Below are 21413 nucleotides of genomic sequence, written 5' to 3'. Positions count from 1 at the left end.
GCCTTATAACCTGAGTTTAATACTACCTTAAGTAATACGTCAAGACAAAGGAAAATTTTCATACATTTCATGACACTCTTACATAGATTATATTAGAAAATATAGTTTGAAATTCTTATGAACCTTTAAACATTTCTACTAGAATATAATTATATTGTTTTTATTTATTTCAATCAAATGAAACACATCAGAATATTTATGATTTGTGTACTTACCGAACCTTTTTTCCATTTTCAGTAATTTTTGTTACATTTAGCAATCCATATTTCTCTTGACCCTACGGAATAGAGTAATACTGAATATATATCATTCATATAGATAATGAAGTCCAAATTCTTACACGACTGAATCAAAAATGATCTGATACTCCAAAAATTAGCTTAAAAGATTAGTTTATATGTAATGTGTTTAGTTCTACGGCACATTAAGAAAATAACTTCCTCATACTTCTGTAACTTTTTTTCAGTAATTTTATAATTAAACACTTCCTCTTCTCCAGTCATAGCAGCCCTAAGGTATTTTGCTATCAAAATAGATTTCCATATAAATGCTTCAAGTCAGCACTGGGAAAATGATTTATTACTTCCTATTCAGAGAAACTGATACAATGCTACAATAACAAAAACCACAAAAAAATTAATTTACTTTCTTTTTACTTTATAACAATATAGTCTGAAAATTATTTAAGATATTAATCCACTTTGTCAGAATGTAAACATAACTAAGTAGAACAAATGCAGTTACCAGTACATAATAAACTACTCAAAAGTTACAGTACTATGCATGGAACTGGCCTCAATGTGGCATAAAAAATTCAGTATGTACTTATTAAACATATTATCAGATAGTAAATCGGGCTCTGGACAAACTAGATATATTAGCCAGTTAATGTCAAAAATAGTGACACAGCTTTATCATGAAACCCTATGAAGGCAAAAGCCACTGTGCTCAAGTTAAATACTACTACCTTAATAAAATATTTCTAGGTGGACTTAAAGACACACTTTCTTATTGCTTTAGCTTCCTATATTCGAATGAATTTAATCAAAATGAGTTGGTGCCTATAGTTATCATCAACATTAGTAAACATTGTATGGACATGACAGAGCAGTCAATTTTACTTCAAACGAAACAAACACACAGAAAAAATTATTACCAATTCAGAATTTATTTCTGGTTATTTAACTCACACCTCAGCTATTTTCTCTATGTACTTTAATCACACACACAAAAATAATCTTTCTTTTTGGAATTTAAACATAATATTAAATACCATCTCAGTAATGTCTAAAAGATAATGTTTGAAAGTTTTGCCTGGTCTGATAAAAACACATCTGTAGACAAAGCTGATAAACTATTGCTGATCCAGATTTCTGGAATACTGGGAACTTGTGACATACTCACATTAAGTTTTACTATTTTTTTTTTCATAAAGCATAGGTTAAACCTCCTTAGATATGCAAGTGTGATACATCTAATAAGAGCCTTTGTTGCCTCTCAACACAAGCATCAATTACACAATTTTAAGTATGCATATGCTGTTCAGTAACAATATTCTCCATTTACTATCTTAATTTACTATTCGAAGCAGGGAAGAAAAAAATTTCAATGATATAGGAACTAAGTAACAATGATACTCTGGGAGGATGGGCACTGATATGTGAGCACAAGAACAAAAGGATCCAAAAGGAAGAACAAAGCCTACAAAAAATGCCGAGGCTGGAACTGTATGAGGCAACAAAGCAGAGGCAGGAAGGAAATACAGGTGTCCAAATCCAAAGAGATGGCAGTAGTGACAAAGCCTACACCTAAGGATGAGAAAGACACTCTAAATCAAGGATTCTTACCTGAATCAATGGATGGACTGAAACTGGTACAAAATTGTGCATGTATATGCATCATTCAAGGAAAGGGTCCAAAATGTTCACAAAATTCTCACAGGGATCAAGACCCAAGTACTAATGCTCTAAGTATTAAGCAATCTAACTTAAACATAAAATAAGAACAAAATGTGCCATATCAAAATGTACCAAAAAAATTACCATGCAACGTGATAAGTGATATGAGAAAGGTACATCTAACTCTATGGGGAAAAGGAGTACAAGAAGATTTTGGAGACTGACACTTGAGCTAAGAAGAGTTAGCTAGATGGAAATAGGCGATGAAAATAACAGACAGCACAAAGGCACAGAAGCGAGAACATAACATATCTGAGGGCCTCTAAGTTCACTGTAAATATGTTAAATGCCACTGAACTGTGTAGTTTAAGATGGTTAATTTTGTTATGTGAATTTTGCTTCAATAAAAATTTTTTAAAAATCAATTGTTATTAAAAAAGATATTCAAATTACATTTTTTAAAAAAAGCTTCAGCATTATTCAACAACCAAAAATACCAAATTCATCTACTAATACTTTTGTTAAAGAAGGTGGGAACATGTCCTTTTCTCCAAAATGGGTAATGCATTTTTATTCTATAATTGGAAACACAGTTTGAAAAGCTCAAGTTTCCACACTGTGTATTCTAAAATCTTATTCAGTAATCTGGAACTTTAACATGCATATTCTCAGAGGCACATTGGGACAAATGGAGAGTAGGTTCTTAAATCGGCCCACAAAATCCTATCTAATCCATACTGTAGTCATACTATAGAGAAATATATTTAAAAAAAATTTTAAATGTATACACTGACTATTTCCAAAACTGATTTGAAGGGACTATGAAAAATAGCAATAATGCATTTGGAAACAAAAATGAACATGTTTAAAATGTATATTAAGAAATGGATTTTAAATCTGGTTTGATTAGAAGAGACAGAATGAAAAGATCATGCTAAGTGAACAAGGCCTGTCAAAAGAAAACATATATTTTACACGATTCTGTTCATATGAAATGTTCAGAACAGGAAAATCCAATGAGACAGAAGGAAGATTTCTGGTTGCTTAGGGCTTGGTGGGATCTAGAAATGGGTGATAGGCAAATGAGTACAGGGGTTTCTTTCTGAGGTGAGGAAAATATTCTAAAATTGACTGCGGTGATGGTTGTACATACCTGAATATATTAAAAACAATTGAACTGTATATACACTTTTAAGGGGTGAACTGTATGGTATGTGAGTTACATTTCAAGAAAGCTTTTATAAAAACAAAACAAAAAAAGAATAATTTGGAAAGGTAGATGGGTAATTTGTAGAGATTTTAAGATGACGTCAATAGCTAACACTGATTACCATATCATTTTCATTTCTAAATGTGTAGCTTCCTTTTTCTTACCACTAAGGCTTTATACCAACCAGACTTTAACTCATAAAGAAGGACAAAATATCTCCTTGTCCTGACTGGGTAACAGTGGGAAAGATGGGCAATACTCAGTGGAACTAGGACAGGAGAGACAAGGGAGCCGAGAGCCAGGGAGGGAGGAACAGTCAAGGGGGCCAAAAACCTCAGTGAGGAGGTCAAGAAAGCAAGGAAGAGGCGTGTTCCCAGCAGTCCCCATTCCGAGGGAAAGAGGCAGCTGTATGAAAACAAACTGGTCTCAGGTGGAATTAACAGAGCCGTCTGTTTTGTTTTTTTCCACCTGAAGATACATAAAGCATGAAACAGAATGTTGGTGAGGCAGTTGCCTGTTATGGCCATCAGAGGGTACCGTGAGTCCAAGATGGTCTACTGCTTCCAAACTCGTCAGAAAATGGCTAATACATGGGGAAAAAATTAGCCAGCAATCCTTTGTAACTCCATGTGGAACACTTACAAATTCCTAATTCTATGATTACCTAGTAATTCCCTTTAACAAAAATATACATAATTTTTAAAAGGTCTCCTTAGGAATTATGTATTACCTATACCTAAACAACTTTAAAAAGCTCTCTGCTCTTTTCTAGATAAACTAATATTGTAGTAACAGCACCTTAGATACATACTGTCGACAAAACCATTAAAATCATGTTCACTTTTATCTTTATTTAACAGTTATGTACCTAGGACTGTGTTAAATAATGCAAAAGATAAAAAGGAGAAATATAGCCCCTATCTACCATTTAGTTAAAATCTTGGTTGGGAGACAGGGGTACATAAGGTAGCTTTCTCCCCATTCAATGAAGTAAGTGACCTGGGAGTTCAGAAAAAAGGTTATCATGCTGAGGTTAGTCTGGCAAAGCCTCCTAAAGAGTCAGCACAAGATTTAACTGTAAAGTGTAACTAAGAAAAGCCAAGGACCACTGAAGGGAGAGGAACTGCCTGAGCAATGTCAGAAGGAAATGTGTACATGTGTCATGAACCATGAAAGACCTGACTAGGTTAGGAAATAGAGAAAGAGTAAGAAAAGTGAATTGCCACATCTGTGGAAATCCTTGCTTCTAAAAAAATTGAAAGTATCCTAAATAACTATTATAGTTTTATAAAATAAGGAAAGTTCATTTTAAAAAGCTTTAAATGTTTCACGTATTTGTTCAACATTTACTGAACTGCTACTATCTGGCACTGCAATAGGTATTGGAGTGAATCTGTTCCTGCTCTAATGAAGCTTTTGTTTTGTGGGGAAGACAAACAATAGAGGGTTCAAGGTTCCTAGAAGATATAAGAAATGAAAAGAATAACTCTATCTTATGTAATCAGATAACATATAATTAAATGCTATGAAGAGGCTTACAGGGAAACCTAACCAAACTTATAAGATTTGAGTAAAATTCTCTGGAAAAGCCAAGTTTGAACTGAGCTCTAATGAACAAAGAGACGTTAATCATGCAAAGATGTGGGACAGAAATGTTTCAGTGGGCAGAGGAACGACAGTGTAAGGACTTGGAGCGAAAAGCAGGCTCCTCTGAGGAATGAAAAGAAAGGCAGTGTAGCTGGTGGAAAACAAGCCAGGAGGAAAAGAGTGGGACCAGCAAGTATGAGGTGAGGCTGGAGAAGCAGTCAAGAGCCAGAGCATGCACAATCTCAGAATCCTCACTAAAAATATCACTCTTTGGTCTAAAACAAACGGGAAGCCAGTGAAAAAGAAGAGCAACACAAATTACAAGAAAGACTGGGAGGTACATCAGATACAGAGATCAAGAAAATTTACATCCCAGTTAAGACAGTGTCTGAAGAGAAGTCACTCAGGGCATTTCCGGTTTAGGGGGAACTTAGAGATGAGTTACATTTCTCCAATATTCCTCTGGGATAGACTGGGCACTGTATTTTACAGCAAAGAAAGACAACAGCATCTATGCTCATTAAGGAGGGAAAACACTTCTTACCTTTGAAATGGTGTCCTGAGGATAAGGGTAAAGTATAATTTGATAGGATTCTGCAGGGATTTTTATATTTATTTTTTTAAAACCAACCAATTCATCACTTACAAATATGGTATAGAAATTAATTACAAAGATACCATATTTTGCACAAAAAGGGGCTTTAAATCAACAAAATCTGGTTTTTATTTTAAACCTATTTTAATTGTGATTATTTTTTAAAATCAATGAGATTTAATAGAAGCCCAAGAAATAATTAAACATTATACTTAGAGAAAATTAATTTATTGAAATTGATTGAAATAGCTGGACTATATTATACTATAAGCTACTATCATACTAACTGTATCTTGGTGCTTTGATGCAGAGGGAGAAGACTCATTTTCAGGAAAGCAGGGTTTTGAGGCAGGTGGAGATTCCTATAAGAAATAAGTAATGAAAAATGTTACTCTACTTTATATAATTATATTTCTCCCTCTATCTCAGTGGGAGAGCTTAAAAGGGGAGGCTAAGAAATTTCCTAGTTATTTTTCTTTAATAGTCAGCTCTGAAACTAATAAGTTACTGATTTGAAAACTACAGACGTCATAAACTTTATGAAATATGGCCTATATTATCTCAATTAAATACCACACACAGAATTACTCAAAAAAAATGATGTATGTTGACTTAAAATCATGATGTTACATCAACTTGAAACAATCATATTTAAAATAGGTAAAATCTAAATCACTTGTGGATGAAAATGTAATAGTCACCATACGGATTACGCTTGGTGTGGTAGGTACGAACACCTAGGATTACACAAGGAATAGCCACAGGAATTACCTGGCTACTGACAGAATGAGAACTTTATTTTAGTCAACAGCTATGTAGGAAATTATATTAAATTGCTATGAATATTTAATATTTAAAGTAATTTAAAGCTAACATTCCAATTATTAGAAATAAGCAAGGTTTTTTTTTAAATGTAAAGAAGAAACTTCAAATTAAAAGTTTAATAACTCACCAGAAAAAAAAAGTTTTAATGTCTAATCCCACAAGAATAGGGACAAACCAATAAAGTGCTTTATTAAGCAACTCTGCTTTGTCAATATTAAAATACAGTGTGTGATTTCTACCACAGATGTTTATAATATTATTCATGGAAGATAAGCCTGAAAAAAACTTTTTTTTTGGTACCAACAGCCAAACTCCATTTAAATTTCTCCATTCTCCTAGATGTTTTGAATAATTTCAGGAAGAGAATTTAAAAAAACATACGCTAATACCTATTATTAAATTTTCCTATAAAAACATAATTTCTATGAACATTTATCTTCACATCTGTATCAGTCTACTCTTCTATGCTTATGAAACCTGAGAATTTATATGAAATCACAACATACAAACTGTTAACACCCTGTTAACAAACTTTACTTAAAAAAAAACTTTTTATATTCCATATAATTTGTAAACAAAGAAACTAATCAGCAGTAAAAGTTTACAGGAAAACCTTTGAAGGGACAATCTTCTAAATCAAACATCCTAGGTCTACACTATTAATAGAGAAAATATTAAAATCATATCAAACATATCTTTACAAAAAGAAATTACACTTTATGTCCAAATCTCAGTTTAGCCTCATTTAAGTATTTTTTTCTGACAGCTTCAGATGTTTCTTTTCAATTTCTTTTCTTTCAACTTCTAAAAGTGTCTAATATTAAAACAGTCTGAGAAAAAAGAGGAATGACCTAATAACCCACAAACTAGAAAATAAGTAAATGAATGAAATGAATGGTAATAATTTATTTTTATAGCATTATCCTACAGAAATAAAAAAAATACATCAAATTATAAATTACTATAAACAAAAAGCAATTTAAATTTATGCATTTATATATATAAATGTATATGCATATATAAATATGTATATCTTAAACGACTACAAATAGGACTACAAATAGCAGGTTTTAGCAAAAATCACATATAAGCAAAAACAAACAGATGTTATCACTTATCTACACACAGACATATACACATCTCCCTCCTCCAAGTTTGTCCGGCAATTCAATTGGACCTATGTCATCATCATAACTTTCGCTACATAGTTGTGGGTTTCTGTGACTACATTTCAACTTATACACAGTTTAAACCTTCATATTAATAAGTTAGATGGTCTGCTCTTGTATAGTCCCTCTTTCATAGCCTCGAATCTTAAAAAGGTATATACTAGGTGGTGATAATGAAAATTTTACTTGGTAAAGCAATTATCTGTGATTCCATTTGTAAAGGGGAAGATGTGGGGGTGAGAGAGGCAGGAGAGTTCTACCCAAAATAAGTAAATCTCTTGTCTCAAGAAAATCATGTTTTATAACTCTGAAACAATTAGATGAAAAAAGGAAATGTAATAAGAACTTCCTGCAAGTTATTCTAACAATAGACTGAAAATGAATCTCAAGAAAGGTTAAAAAGAAATTTTAAATCTACATCAGCAAAATAACCATCTTTTTTGCTTTAGTATGAAAAGGCAATGGGGTTAGTTCAACAATGGCTTTTGCATTACAGCAGCATTCATTATATATGGTATTCAGGAGCTTTCTATATACATTGAATCGTAATCTGGTTCTCAAAGTAAAATGAATTTTTCTATTAAAATCTCTAGGAATCTTACCTACTCAGGTTAATCACAATGTTAATATATTTTCAAGCATTCTTCAGTAGCACAGACTGCAGAATTTCAACCTTTTAACATTCAACCACATAACGTCCTTACAAAATAGAAATTAGAAACCAGTCTACTACTTTCATTCATTGTTCTGTTGATCCATCTTATAAGGTAGACTGTTTCTATAGCTCCACAAAGTTCCACCTTTTAATTCAACAATGACCAACTTTCTAGTCACTTGTAGTACTAAAAACAAAACAATAAAAAAAACTTATTTTGACTAATAGATTGAAGCAATTTATAAAAGAATTTAATCAAGTATCCAAATGTAGAGTTCATTCTGTTTTCACTAACACACCTAAAAATGCAGGAAGCCTGTTAATTATCCAAAAAAGAAGCCTAAAAGTAAAATAAAAAGAGTCTCCAATGAATATCTTTTTAAAATAATTTATTTTTAACACCACCTTCACATTTTACCATTAGCATGCCTGATGTTCTGATTTCCTACTCCATCCTCCAAATGATGCCACAATGAAAAGAAAAGACATAACTCACAAGAAAGTTAAAAAATGTATGGCTTTTCTATTCTGATGTTTGCATCAAAATCCATCCCCCATCTGAAACAGAGAACTTTACTTCTCAGACTGATAAACGAAGGCTTTTGTGCAGAGAACATCTAGGGAAACAGAGGAGTAGGATTTCAACCTTCCCTGGGAAAGGGGCAGTAACATTATAAAGTTTTATAGTCTTTACTATAAAACCTCCTGAAGATTGAAGACAAAAAATAACAGATATCTGATTTTAAAACAGGATTATCAAAAAAAAAAAAAAAAAAAAAAAAACTATCTGCCAATTACTAGGCTCAAAGGCTCAAATGTATCATTAAGCTACAAATAAGAAGGTCCACTGTGCAAAAATCAAAACACTTCAAAACCAAAACCCACTCCAGGACAAACTGATGCCACAACAATAAAACAGTACTCACCAAGGTATGAGATTCAGCTAAAGAGAAAACAATAAAGAACTTGCCAAAACTCCACAGATTTTCTCAAACACTCCTACCTTGTCATTGGTGTCCAGCACAATGGTGCTATGTCTCCACTTTGTTAATACTATTGGTTCTTGCAGCCGCCTGTCCAGGCTCCTACTTTTAATTATTTCTCTTTGTTGCTGGGATGAAGCATTATACTAAAGAAAACAAAGTATATTTCATAAATAATAGAAATGAAACTAGAATCTAAACATGCTGGCTCCCAATGACATGATGTTAAGCAAAGTTCGTCATCTGACACTAATGTGAATTTTCTGGCCTCGGTTTTCTCATCTTTGACCAGCATTGTGGTACAACTGAGAAGATCATAGATTCTGGTGTTATCCTTAGAAAAATATTAAATTTCCCTAAGTTTCATGAACTATAAAACAGAACAGAAACACCTCATTCACAAAGTTGATAATAAGGATTAACACAAAGCATAAAAATACCAAATATTGTCCTGATAGGTTCTCAATAAATATTAGTTATCATAATTTAGAAATAGAGATCATTGGAAAATTAATTTTTTAAGATTCCTAACACTTCTAAAATCCACGTGAATTCAATTTTTGGTTTAGATTTTAAAAGGAATGCTTGTATACACTGTAATAGTATTCTCACATTTAAAGGGTTCTTTTGTTTGTTTTCATTTATAGGCCAAACCAAACATATTATAGTTTCTCTGAAATGGTAAAATATAATCAGGTCAAAAGGTAGACATGGTCCTAGTTCTAAAGACCAACTCTGAATACATCAGTTGTGTACAAAGGATAGGTAATATCCACCAAAAAAATTGCATATAAAATTTGCATAAAATTGCACATTACCAATAAGGCATTAAATCATTTAAATGTTCGAAATGTCAAGATCACCAAGCATAAAAATTTGAGAAATGTGAGGTTTAAGAGTTATGTTGATTTATAAAGGCAATTTTAATAAATCATAATAAAATAACATGTTTTTTAAGGGATACATTCTTCTCCTGAAACCAAACAATACCTAATGTACCTATTCTCTCCACCTCTAAAAAGCCCAGTAAATCTTAAAATTTAATGACTTTGATTATAAGTTCAATAAAAGTATCTTTGGAGATGTTTTAATATTTAAAAAAAAAATCTTCCAACATCTTTCTCCACAATATGCCATTTCTTTTCTCTCCAAAGTGAGTCCATGCAGCACCCTCCTCCTGAAAAAACCTGTCTCCCAAAGCTATTACTTTGTTCTTCACAATAAAATTTGCCAAAGCCAGGCAATCATATGTGGGTGTTTGTTTTTAATTCACTGTTGCTTAATCTTAAAATTTATCACAGAAGTTAACAAAGGGATCATTTCTAGAAAAAACAAAGATGAAGCTTAAAGGATACCAAAAGAGTCTATGCAAAAGAGTCTATGCTAGAAATCTCTAAGTGAAAAGAGACCGAATTATAAACAGGGCTACTTTTTCCCTTCAATATAATCATTGCTAGTAATAATTAAAAGGGATAGTTGTATGAAAGCTTGTTTATGAACTTAATGGATACCTAACCCTAGCCTTTGAGTTTTATAATGATAACTTTAAAAATCTTTTGTAAGTGGCAATAAAAATAATGTAAAATTAAACGGGGTAATAATCACAATTTTAACGGTATGTTCATAAAAGCCAATAAAGCATAAATAAAACATAAAATCTAGTGTAGGCAGAAGAAAAAAATAAAGTGTCATAATTAGAGAAAAGAAAAATAAGAAGACCTTACAGTTGAAACATACACACATGCATACCTAGAGTTAAACAAAATAACTAAAACACTACATTTTTCTAATCCCTTTAAAAACACTTTTCGTTGTAAAATTTTTAATTGGATTTTTATTTGAATTATTTCAAACATATACAAAAGAATAGAGACTATAATGAAAACCCACCATTGACCTTTAGGATATCCAATTTAAGACATTTAATTCAGGTACTTTAAAAAAAAAAGAAAAGAAAAGAAAAGAAAAAGAGAAAAATATAGACATATCAGAGGCCCTCTAAACACAGCTTCCAGATTCCATTCCTCTCCCTCTTCCTCAGTAGTGCCTACTAAGTCAGTGTTCACCATTCTCATGTATTTTATAATTTGATACATATTTATATATATCTATAAATATATATTGTTTTAAATTTTATGTAAATGGATACCACATGCATCATTCTTCACTTGCTTTTTTCACTCAATGATTTTATTTTAAAAATATATCCGCGTTGGTGAGTATGCAGCTCTAACCATTTACTTTCACTTCTACATAATACCACAATTTAATCATTTGCCTAATCCATTTAGCTATTTCCAAGGTGGGAGTACTAACTTACAGTCCTGCCAGAACATGGTGCTTTGCACTGCCCTACTTGGTACTGTTGAACTCGCATGTATCTGTATATATAAAATAAATACATGTACACGTTTTTTCAAAAAAATCTGATGGGCAAAATGCTACCTCTTTGTATTAATTCACATTTTCGTAGTTACTTGTAAAATTGAGTTTTTTCATTTATTTATTTCATGTATCTCCTCTTCTGTGTATTGCTAAGTCAAACATTTTTCCTATTTGTAACTGGGTCATCTTTCTCTTCCTGGTATGTAGAGGAAGAACCAGGGTTTTCTCTTTATGTTTTGGATTCTAAACCTTTGTAAGCTACGGGAGCTGAATATACCTTTTCCTAGTCTGTAGCTCATCATTTTCCTTTTATGGTGGTATTTTTTACATTAGAAGATATTTTGTTTAATTTTGATATAGTCACATATGTCAATCTTTCCTTTCATAATTTTTTCATATATAGTCTTAAGAAATATTCGCACACTGAAGTCACAGATATTCTTTGATATATCTTTCTATAGCCTTTAAATTTTGATTATATTTATGTTTCTAACCTACCTGGAATTAATCACTAAATGTGAGGTCAAGATCTGCATTTAGTTTTGTTTTGTTTTTCTCAAGTGAATAACCAATAACCTTATAAACATTTATTGCACAGTCTGTGCTTAACCCATTGACCTGTAATGCCACATCTGAGCTTCCTATTCTGTTACAGTTTATTTCCCTATCCATGTGCCCTTACAACCCTATCTTAATCACCATAGCAGCGACCTGTCCCTCATGTGCTGCCCTCCCACACACACATTCTCCCTACTCAAGAGTATTTTGCTTTTTCATAGACCTTTGTTTGCAAATAAAATTTAGCATAAGTTCCAAAAAGGTGGGGAGGGAACAGTAAATGGAAATGCAGTAAATTTACATACTAATGTGGACACGTAAAATTAAGCCTCCCAATTCAAGATCATAATGATATACAGTGCCATTTAATAAGGTCTTCTTTTACACCCTTCAATACTGCTCTGAAATTTTATTTATTTAAGATCTTACAAACTTTAATAGGCATCTTCTTACTTATAAGTCTTACTGTAACTGCTGCTGCTGCTAATATATTTTTTCCTATCACAGTTTAAACTATTTACTAGAGAAATGAGTAGATTTTATGCTGATTTTATACCCAGTAACTCTGCTGAACTCTCATCAGTTTTGAGTTTGTAGATTCTCTTGATTTTCTAATGAAAAAAGTGTTTTCAATTATATTACAGATATCCACTTTCCAAAAGTTCATATTACGCCACTTCCCTTTTACAAAACACCTACATTAGTAACTGTTTTCAGCAACCAAATAAATCCAAAGAGGATTTTTGCTTTTACGAAAAAAGCTGTCACATGCTCCACCGCATTTCTGAGAGCAGGAGAAACCTATTATTTATTTTTCATATTTTATTGTTGAATAGAAGCAGTGATAGAAAACTTCTAAGCTAGTTCCTAACTCTAATGGGAAAGCTTCCGTAATGAGATTTACTGCAGAATTGATAACCATGATGTAATATATCATTATACTTGGAGTGATCTTCTTGTAGAAGCATATAGTTGAGTCATGATTCCTTATCCATTCTGAAAATCTTAAGAGGTGGGATTAGAACATTTATATTTAATATAATTGTTTATACATTAGGATTAAGTCTGCCATTTTATGATTTATTTTCTGTTCTGTTTACATTCCTGTTTATCCTTTCTTGCCTGCCTGAGAGCTACTTGAGTGGTTTTTACTAGCATATTTTATCTGTACAGATGTTCCCGACTTACAATGGGGTTAGATCCCAAAAACACCATTAAGTTAAAAATATCATAAGTTAAAAATGCATTTAATACACCTAACCTGTCAAACATCATAGCTTAACCCAGCCTACCGTAAACGTTCTCAGAAAACACTATCCGAAAAAACATTGTTAATAAGTACACTGTAGAGTATTGGTTGTTCGCCTCATGATTACATCATGACTGGGAGCTGTGGCTCACTGCCGCTGTCCAGCATCATGAAAGAGTACTGCATGAATCTTTAGCCCAGAAAAAGATCAAATTCAAAATCTGAAGTGTGGTTTTTATTGAATGCCAATCACTTCTGCACCATTGTAAAGTTAAAAAAAAAAAAATCATAACTTGATTCATTGTAAAACAGTACTGTCTGTAGTCTTTATCTCTTGTTACAGTTTTTTAGTGCTTGCTTTAGAGATTACAAATTACATAATTTATCAGTCTATCAGTATTTTTTTTTTTTTGCAACTTCAAGTGACATGTAGAAATCTTACCAACAATTATATCACGTTACTCTCCCCCTTTATGGAATTGTCTTAACTATCTCTGCATACAATAAATGCTATTTTAGAAATATTATAACTTTTGCTTTAAATGTCAACCATAAATTTTTAAATTCAGGACAAAAGTCTCAGATATTCACCCTTCCCATTATTTCCTCATTTGTAATGTTCCAAGTTTTCTTCAGTTATCATTTCCCTCCTAAAGAACATTCTAGAGCAATCCTTTGAGAAAAGAACTGTTGTTGATAAATCTCTTAATTTACTTTCATCTGAAAATGTCTTTATTTTACTTTCATTCCTAAAGGATATTTTTGCTGGAGGTATAATTAATTACAGGTTAACAGTTTTTTTCTTTCAGAATTTGAAAAGTGTTCTACAATTTGTCATTTTCACCTATTCGTGTTTTGATTTTTCGTAATTTCTTCTTTTTAAAAAAAAGCCTTCATTTAACTCTCTGAACATCTTTATTAAGAAAATTAATTTCATCTGGAATGAGTACAATGAACTAATTTTTAGATTCTCCCATATCTATAATAGCATTAGAGTCCTCCAGGTGTTTTATTTGGGATTTTGAACAGCACTCATTTTGAGTCAGAGGTGTTGTGTTTGTTTTGTTTTCTCTTAATTCATCCTTTTTTTCCCCTCCCAATCCTTCCTCCTGTCTAGTAGTTTTGTAGTTCCCTTCACCTATATCTGAGGACCAGGTATTTATAAATATGTGTGTGTACATAACCTACCTCACTTAGCTATCACATGAACATGTTCCTTCTTTCCAAATTTATAACAAACTTTTTGAGGGTAAAGATTATGCCCTAGGCATCTGTATCCATCACAACACCTATACAGTACTGAGCACCAAAAATGTATTCAGAAAATAGCAGTTAAGTTAAATTTCTAATCTGCATTGACGGTTACAAATCTAACAGACATAAGTCTTATTTAAGACTTACTTTAAATGTGAAATCTCTTAGAGTAGAGAATTTAATCTTCAATTTTCTTTCCTATACAATAATAATCCATAAAACAGTGGTTCCAGAACATCCTTACCTCCTTATTCCCACTGTATGCAACTCAAAACTCCTCTCCACATACGACTTATTTGGAAGTAAAGAAACTGCCTAGACCTTCTGATATTTTATCTTAAGTGGCAAACAGTGGCAGAAAATGAGACAATATCACGACGCTGATTACAGCAGCACCCATTCTCATTGCTGTAGAACTACCCGTTAACGTTTTGATACAACCCACTCCCTTGCGGCTCTTCTTTCTTTCACCTACGTTTTCCAGACGTAGGTTTCCTAATATCCAGCCTATATACCTTCTGACCAAGGAAAGTATAGAAGAAACCCAATAGGAATATTTAGCTATCAGTTAAGTAAAAGTTCCAAATTAGTCCTTATGTAAAGTCATTCTGGAAATCTCTTCTTTCAGTGGACCCTGACCTAGTAAAAATCACTCAAAAGAAGTTTCATGTTTGATGTCATTACTCCAAAAAAATTAAAGTGTTGTGAAGGCAGATAGAGTAAAACAAAAGATTCCTCTATAACTCAAGTGATATTTGAGGTCCTAATAGAAGCTACAATTCAAATTTGTCAAATGAAACAAAAAGTGTAATACTATCTGTTTAAATTATTTAATTAATATTGTAGTAATGAAATATTAGTTTTCTGTAGTCCAGATAATTTTCAGTGAAATGAACTTTCAGCAGATTTTTCTTGTTTTTTTTTAACAAAATCATATCTTATATTTTACAAGCCTACTAGAACCAATTACTGCTATATAATTTTCAAAACTGAAAAGTTATGTTCCCAAAATATATTCCCATCCTAGCACATAAGATATTACATATTTTGACCATCCCTATCCCTATAATTTTTCTTTCCAATTTAATCACTAAATATGATTAAATTGTTTTTATAAATGGTACCAGTTTTGAAAAGTAAGACCTGATGTATTCAACTTCTTTCTGGTACATTTACAAAATAAAAATATTGTTAATCTTACTATGAATACCTCTTTTCTCCTAAAAATTCAAAACAGCTATATTTAGCTTGGAATAGTAATTTCTCACTTAAAAGTTTTATGATACAATTAACTTTGGAAAAGTAAAGTTAGGTCATTTCATATTTATTTTTTTGGAAAATTTAAGAAACAAGCAAACAAAAGAACCCAAACTGCTATGCTATGGTTCATATAATAAGGATACTATAGGGCTCTGGGCACTCAGCACAACTTCAATGTTTAAAGGGTAAATAGGGTTTTATCCTTAGAATCAGACCCTAAAGTACAAATTAATAATGATGGAAAATTTTTTAAAAATGATTGTTTTATTAAATTATAGTTCATAATTTTAAAGAGCAATAATGTAGAACTTTCAATCCTGATATACGTGAGGATCAATTTACAGCACTTTTAAATATATTTTTATTTTGACCGTTTTTCATTCTTGGTACTATTTTATGGTTAACTTTAAATAAAAGCACAATGTGACAGTCTACGGCCATGGCACCCTGAACAAATCCAATCCCATCTGATCTCAGAAGGTAAGCAGGGTCGGGCCTGGTTAGTACTTGGATGGGAGACCACCTAGGAAGACCAAGTGCTGTAGGCATTTAAAAAAAAAAAAAAAAAACCCACCACAATAGGACAAAACTATGGAAATGATAAAAAGATCAGTGGTTGCTGAGTAAGGGAGAGGGGTTGACAAGGCAGAGAACAGAGGATTTTTAGGGCAGTGAGTCTATGATATTACAATGATAGATGTAAATCACTACTCTTTTGTCCAAACTCATAGAATGTACAACACCAAGAGTGATCCTTAAGGTAAACTGGACTGGGGTGATTATGATGTGTCAATATTAGTTCATTCTTGGTAAAATGTATCATTGTGGTGAGTGATGTTGAAAACAGGGAAAACTATGCGTGTGTGTCACAGGGGGGATATGAAAAATCTCTGTACCTTCCTCTCAATTTTGTTGTAAACCTAAAGTTCCCTAAAAAGATAGTCTTTTTAATAAACCCACAATGTAATATCTTCATAATTCTGTATGTAGAAGTTTTTAACATTAAAATATAAATTATCTTCATTTACACCAATATGTTAAGCTGCAAATAGTATTTTTTAAAAAACAAACATGTCTAAATGTAAATTTTAATATGACTTCTAATCTAGAAAGTATTAATTTAAACAACAAAGTGATTAAAGGAAGAAATTATTTTTTTTTTCTGCTGGACAAAAAAAGAAAGTATCTGTGTAAAATGCATGATGAAGTGTCAAAAATGTTTATTTGAAGATCTGACAAGGATTTTTAACTACAAGAAACTTCTATGGTTGTACTATTTGATAGTCAAATTAACCAAAAGAACAATATTTCCTTTATCCCTTCTCTCCCTAACCCCCACCAACTTTTCATTATAGCAAAACCTGCGTTGTTCCTTGAGACCATAACATTTTAAAAGTTGGCAATTATAATGGAGCCCTTTCACTTCTCGCTCAACAGAGTCACAAGGCGTGTTCTTAGAAATCAACTATAGGCCATATATCTTATTCTACTGCTATCAAGTCTTATAATTTCATAAAATAATTGGAGGCCAGATAACACTCACATAAAAAAAAAAATCACTAAAAGCACTAGTTTACTAGTGTTTCCTAACCCTCAATTTAGTAACCTTTGATGATTTTTTTCTATATCCATGTATATTTATACTAGTAATACTTTTCTTTAAAATGACTTATTTTGGGGAAAACAAATTTCTTTAAAAAACTAAAGTCTATCTGGTAATTAATACCACAGATATCTCTGCTAATCACAGCTGTTTTCTAAAATATTAAGATAATACGCCAATTAAAATTTAAATGTTTGCTCACGTATCATTTAAACCCAGCCCTGGCATACCTGTCTGGAAATAGACATCCAGTGACACACTGGAAGATCGTATCACACGCTGCCTCTCTCAGCCAATAACTGACTGAATTACAACACATTTACATACAACAATAAACTTGAATATTGAGTTGCTTTTCTTTCTATGATTAAATATAAGACTAACTTCATGTAGAAAACTCAATATATTCAGAATAAGTAGATATAAGATGGCATTATTACTGAGGGGATACTTATTTCCAGGAATAACAAAAACACCAATTTCGAGTTAAGCCAAAAGTTTTTTGAATAGGAATAATCAATACCATATAGCAAAGAAAATGTACATTTTAGAAAAAATTTAGTCAGTCACAGGATTCTCAAAGGATTCTGAAATAACGAGTCTTGTTGCTCTTTAAAAGTTGAATAAAAATTTTAAAGTAAATCTACTGAAACCATTTTGATATTATTTCATCTACTATTTTTAAATGGTAACTGAGTGTTAAGGTTTATTATTACCTTTGGCAATTCCCATTCCGACCTAGATCCATCGGCACTGTAGTAATATTGTCTACCTTGATCGTCAACATGCTTGAGCCACTATAAAAACAGAACGGGTGTTATTTTTTAATTTAAATAAAAGTGAGTTTAGGCTTACACAAACATAGATATTAGATATTATTCTTATGAGTTTTATTCTACTTGCTCGAGAAAATGGCAAAAAAAAAAAGATTAACAACCTTGCATTTTAAGTTTAGTAAGAGTAAATAAACTCATTATTAAATGTAAGTCTATTTTCTTTTTCCTCCAAAGTCAAGGAAGTGGCCCAAGCACTACTTAGCATAACAAGAAATAGATAACATAAAGTATACACAGATACATACACACTGAATTCAGGGTTGAGAAATTAACAAAAGGATTTTTTTTCAATCTTTAAGTATAAAAAACTACTGAAAATTTTAAACTAAATTTCATGTAGCCAACACGGATTACTCAATATGATTTAAATAACAGTAACAACAAAACTACTTTACACAACATAATACAGGAACTCTTGAGGGGAAAAAGGCTAGATGTTGCTCATACAAACATATGATCTTTATTGTAGAATATATGAATACTGCTGTTTCCTTATGTTATAGTATCAAATAATTAAAGCAGAAATGAGGGGTAAAAGCCTATCTCCATTCACTCCCAAGGGCCTATTCCTTAAACCAGCACAACCAAACAGTTACCTTCTCTGATGATACAAGATGTAATACACATATAAAATTTCAATATGCATTCTCAAAGTAGTTAATCGATCATAAAATACTAGATTCATGGTTTTTGTTTTAAATAACCTGGTTATAAAAGGGAGTATAGGAAGTGAAGTGGCATATCATAATGACATATTGAGAAAACTATTCCCAAAAATCTATTCCCCAAGAAAAATACAGTTGGCCCTTTGTATCCATGGATTTCACATCCACATATTTAACCAACTGCAGATTAAAAATACTGCCCCCCCAAAAAAAATCCCAGAAAATTCCAAGAAGCAAAACTTGATTTGCCACATACTGAGCACCACACTGATTCCATGAGAATGAAGTGATGTGTAAGCATACCCTTCTGAAGCCTGTATGCAAATACTATGCCATTTTATGTAAATGGCCATCCTTGGATTATGGTATCTGCAAGGGAAGAGTGGGGGCAGGGGCCTTGGACCAATCTCCCAAAAATAGAGAAATGACTGTATAAAGAAGTATGTTTATTGAAAGAGTCTAAACAGAACAATACTCGACAGGTCTACTCTTAAAAAGGTCTGTGTTAAGCAGGTTCTGACACCAGAAAAATCACTGTAATTGTAAGCAGTTTAAAACCATGAACCAATAGTTATACTGAGTTTTCATGTTGTCAACTGACATGATTACAGAATAACAATGAAGAATGTATACTTCCATGAGTTTTAAAATACTACTAAAATTTCAGTACACAACAATTTTATGAGAGGATTAGGTCAAGAAAACTAGATGAGAAAAAAAGAAAGTACCTTTTCATTAGTATAGTCACTGGTATATAAGGTATGCCCACGTTCATCCAACTCTTCTGACCAACCCCTTGGAGGAGAACCACACTGACTATCTGACTGGCTGTGACAACTGCTGTGGTAGTTTTCTTCTGATGAAAGAAGCTATAAATAGTCAGAAACATTAGGATTTTTCTTCTTTGAATAATATAAATATGCAGCAGTTGAAAATCTAAGAGATTGGCTATAAGTACTAATATATCTTGAATATATTTGAATATTTAATTTTCTAAACAAATTTAGTCTTTTAAATGGTACATTGTAAATGCTGAGGTGAAATTAATAAGTTACTTTATCACATTAATGCAACTCTAGAAAAGTTCACCATAATAAAATTGAAAACAGTGTTTTCAGGCTGAGAGATAACGTGCTACCTTCTATTAATGCTGGTTTTCAACTGAAATTCAGTTTAAAAAGAGAAATGTACATATGTATACAAGTCTATGTGTAAGCAAAGAAAGAGATGAGGATGCTTCAATAGACAGCATCTTTGAAGTTCTCATTCACCTATGTATCACAAGTTCCTAGCCAAATGCCTGGCAAACAGTGCTCAATACAAATATCTTGAACTATTTTAAAAAAGTGTGTGGGAGGCAGCAGGGTAGAAAAGATACTTGCTTTGTAACACTATATTTTATGTTCTAATTTATTGGCGAGTTTCCCTAAAGCACCCAACCAAATGCTTATTAAAGAGTTGGAAACTAAACTTCAAAACAAGAAAAAATGAGAAAATTCAGAAACAATACAGAGAGATTAAGAAATTCAGTAAAGAAATAATTTCGGCATGCCTTTACTTAAGAAAGCATGATAAACTTGACATATGAGAGAAGCAAATAAGAAGACAGAAAATTTAACAATTTCTGCTGTTTCAAATGAGAGGCACCATATATGTGACCAAGGAGCAATTTGCTAGTAGTACTTGGATTTCATTCATTCCACAAATATTTACTGGGTTAACTCTCATATGCAAATGACCCTCCCAGGGTCACTTTCAGATAAAACAGTTTTTACAATTAAATCTTACTTGATCAGACTATTTTCTACCATCATAATTTGGTCTGAAATACTAAAATAGGTTAGATTCTAAATGTTGTAGAAGACATAAACAGCCTAATTAATATTAATATGTTCACAAAGGCTGACAGAGACAACATTGCAGAGGCCTTGTACGAAGTGAGCTGTATATTTTATAACAGCAAAATTTTAAAAACTGAAAAGCCTAATTTAAAAATCAGGGGTTTGTTTTTATTTAATTGAGACCACTTAAAATGTAAGCTCAGATAAGAGAAGTGCAATAACATCTTTAAGAAATGGAATAAAAAAAGGCAATCTAATTAGTAAAATTAAGAAACGCTACATCATTTTCTCATAAATATGATTTTCTATTTAACAAAATGCTCACAATTTCTCAATTTTTGAGCAGTAAAGATGTTCCCTTGTGCCATGAAAAGCAACCTCCAGTATCTTGATATATTTTATTATTCTAATGAACCAGGAGTAGCTTTAAGATCTTGATATTTACTGCTAAAAAAAAAAAAAAAAAAGCCATTTAAGGACAAGTAAATAAAAATTAAGATTATTTTTGGCAAACGTTCTCCAAATGTTAACTGCTCTGTACTTAGTAACTGCATTCAGCAGGGTACCTGGCTCAGTAACTTTGGGGTATATATTCTAAGGCAAATGTAGCCTAGTAGATATGTAAGGGGAGTATACAGATGTTCCCTTTATAGAATAATGACAGGAAGACACCAAATGATCATTTGGATAAAAACAGTTTAATATACGACATAAAAAAAAATTAATCATTATTGAGTAAGAGGTTAAGAAATACTCAGAGGTCAAAAACTAATTAGAAGCAAGAACCCAGGAAGAAAAGCAGAATAAAAAGACCAGCTTTCTCCTTAAAAGCATTTGCCA

General features: G+C 31.9%; 1 protein-coding gene and 1 pseudogene across 5 annotated transcripts in view; one reads left to right on the top strand and one right to left on the bottom strand.

The window, feature by feature from the left end:
- Positions 1 to 21413, bottom strand: part of ARHGAP12 (Rho GTPase activating protein 12) — a 112274-nt gene that overhangs the window by 26156 nt on the left and 64705 nt on the right. Inside the window, exons 5-9 of one of the 5 annotated variants that reach the window (XM_016160117.2) lie at positions 19461 to 19601; positions 17948 to 18028; positions 8943 to 9068; positions 5578 to 5652; positions 216 to 277 (exon numbers count right to left, since the gene is read on the bottom strand). In XM_016160117.2, the coding sequence (XP_016015603.2) occupies positions 216 to 277; positions 5578 to 5652; positions 8943 to 9068; positions 17948 to 18028; positions 19461 to 19601 (485 nt within the window). The remainder of the gene's footprint in view (positions 1 to 215; positions 278 to 5577; positions 5653 to 8942; positions 9069 to 17947; positions 18029 to 19460; positions 19602 to 21413) is intronic. The other 4 variants (XM_016160118.2, XM_016160119.2, XM_016160120.2 and 1 more) reach the window with 4 other exon arrangements.
- On the top strand, positions 16058 to 16176 carry LOC118608948 (annotated as a pseudogene).

This window comes from Rousettus aegyptiacus, unplaced genomic scaffold (assembly GCF_014176215.1).
Source record: "Rousettus aegyptiacus isolate mRouAeg1 unplaced genomic scaffold, mRouAeg1.p scaffold_m13_p_10, whole genome shotgun sequence".
Taxonomy (NCBI): domain Eukaryota; kingdom Metazoa; phylum Chordata; class Mammalia; order Chiroptera; family Pteropodidae; genus Rousettus; species Rousettus aegyptiacus.
Note: the sequence above shows the minus strand (reverse complement) of the source record. Positions and strands in the feature narration are given on the sequence as shown.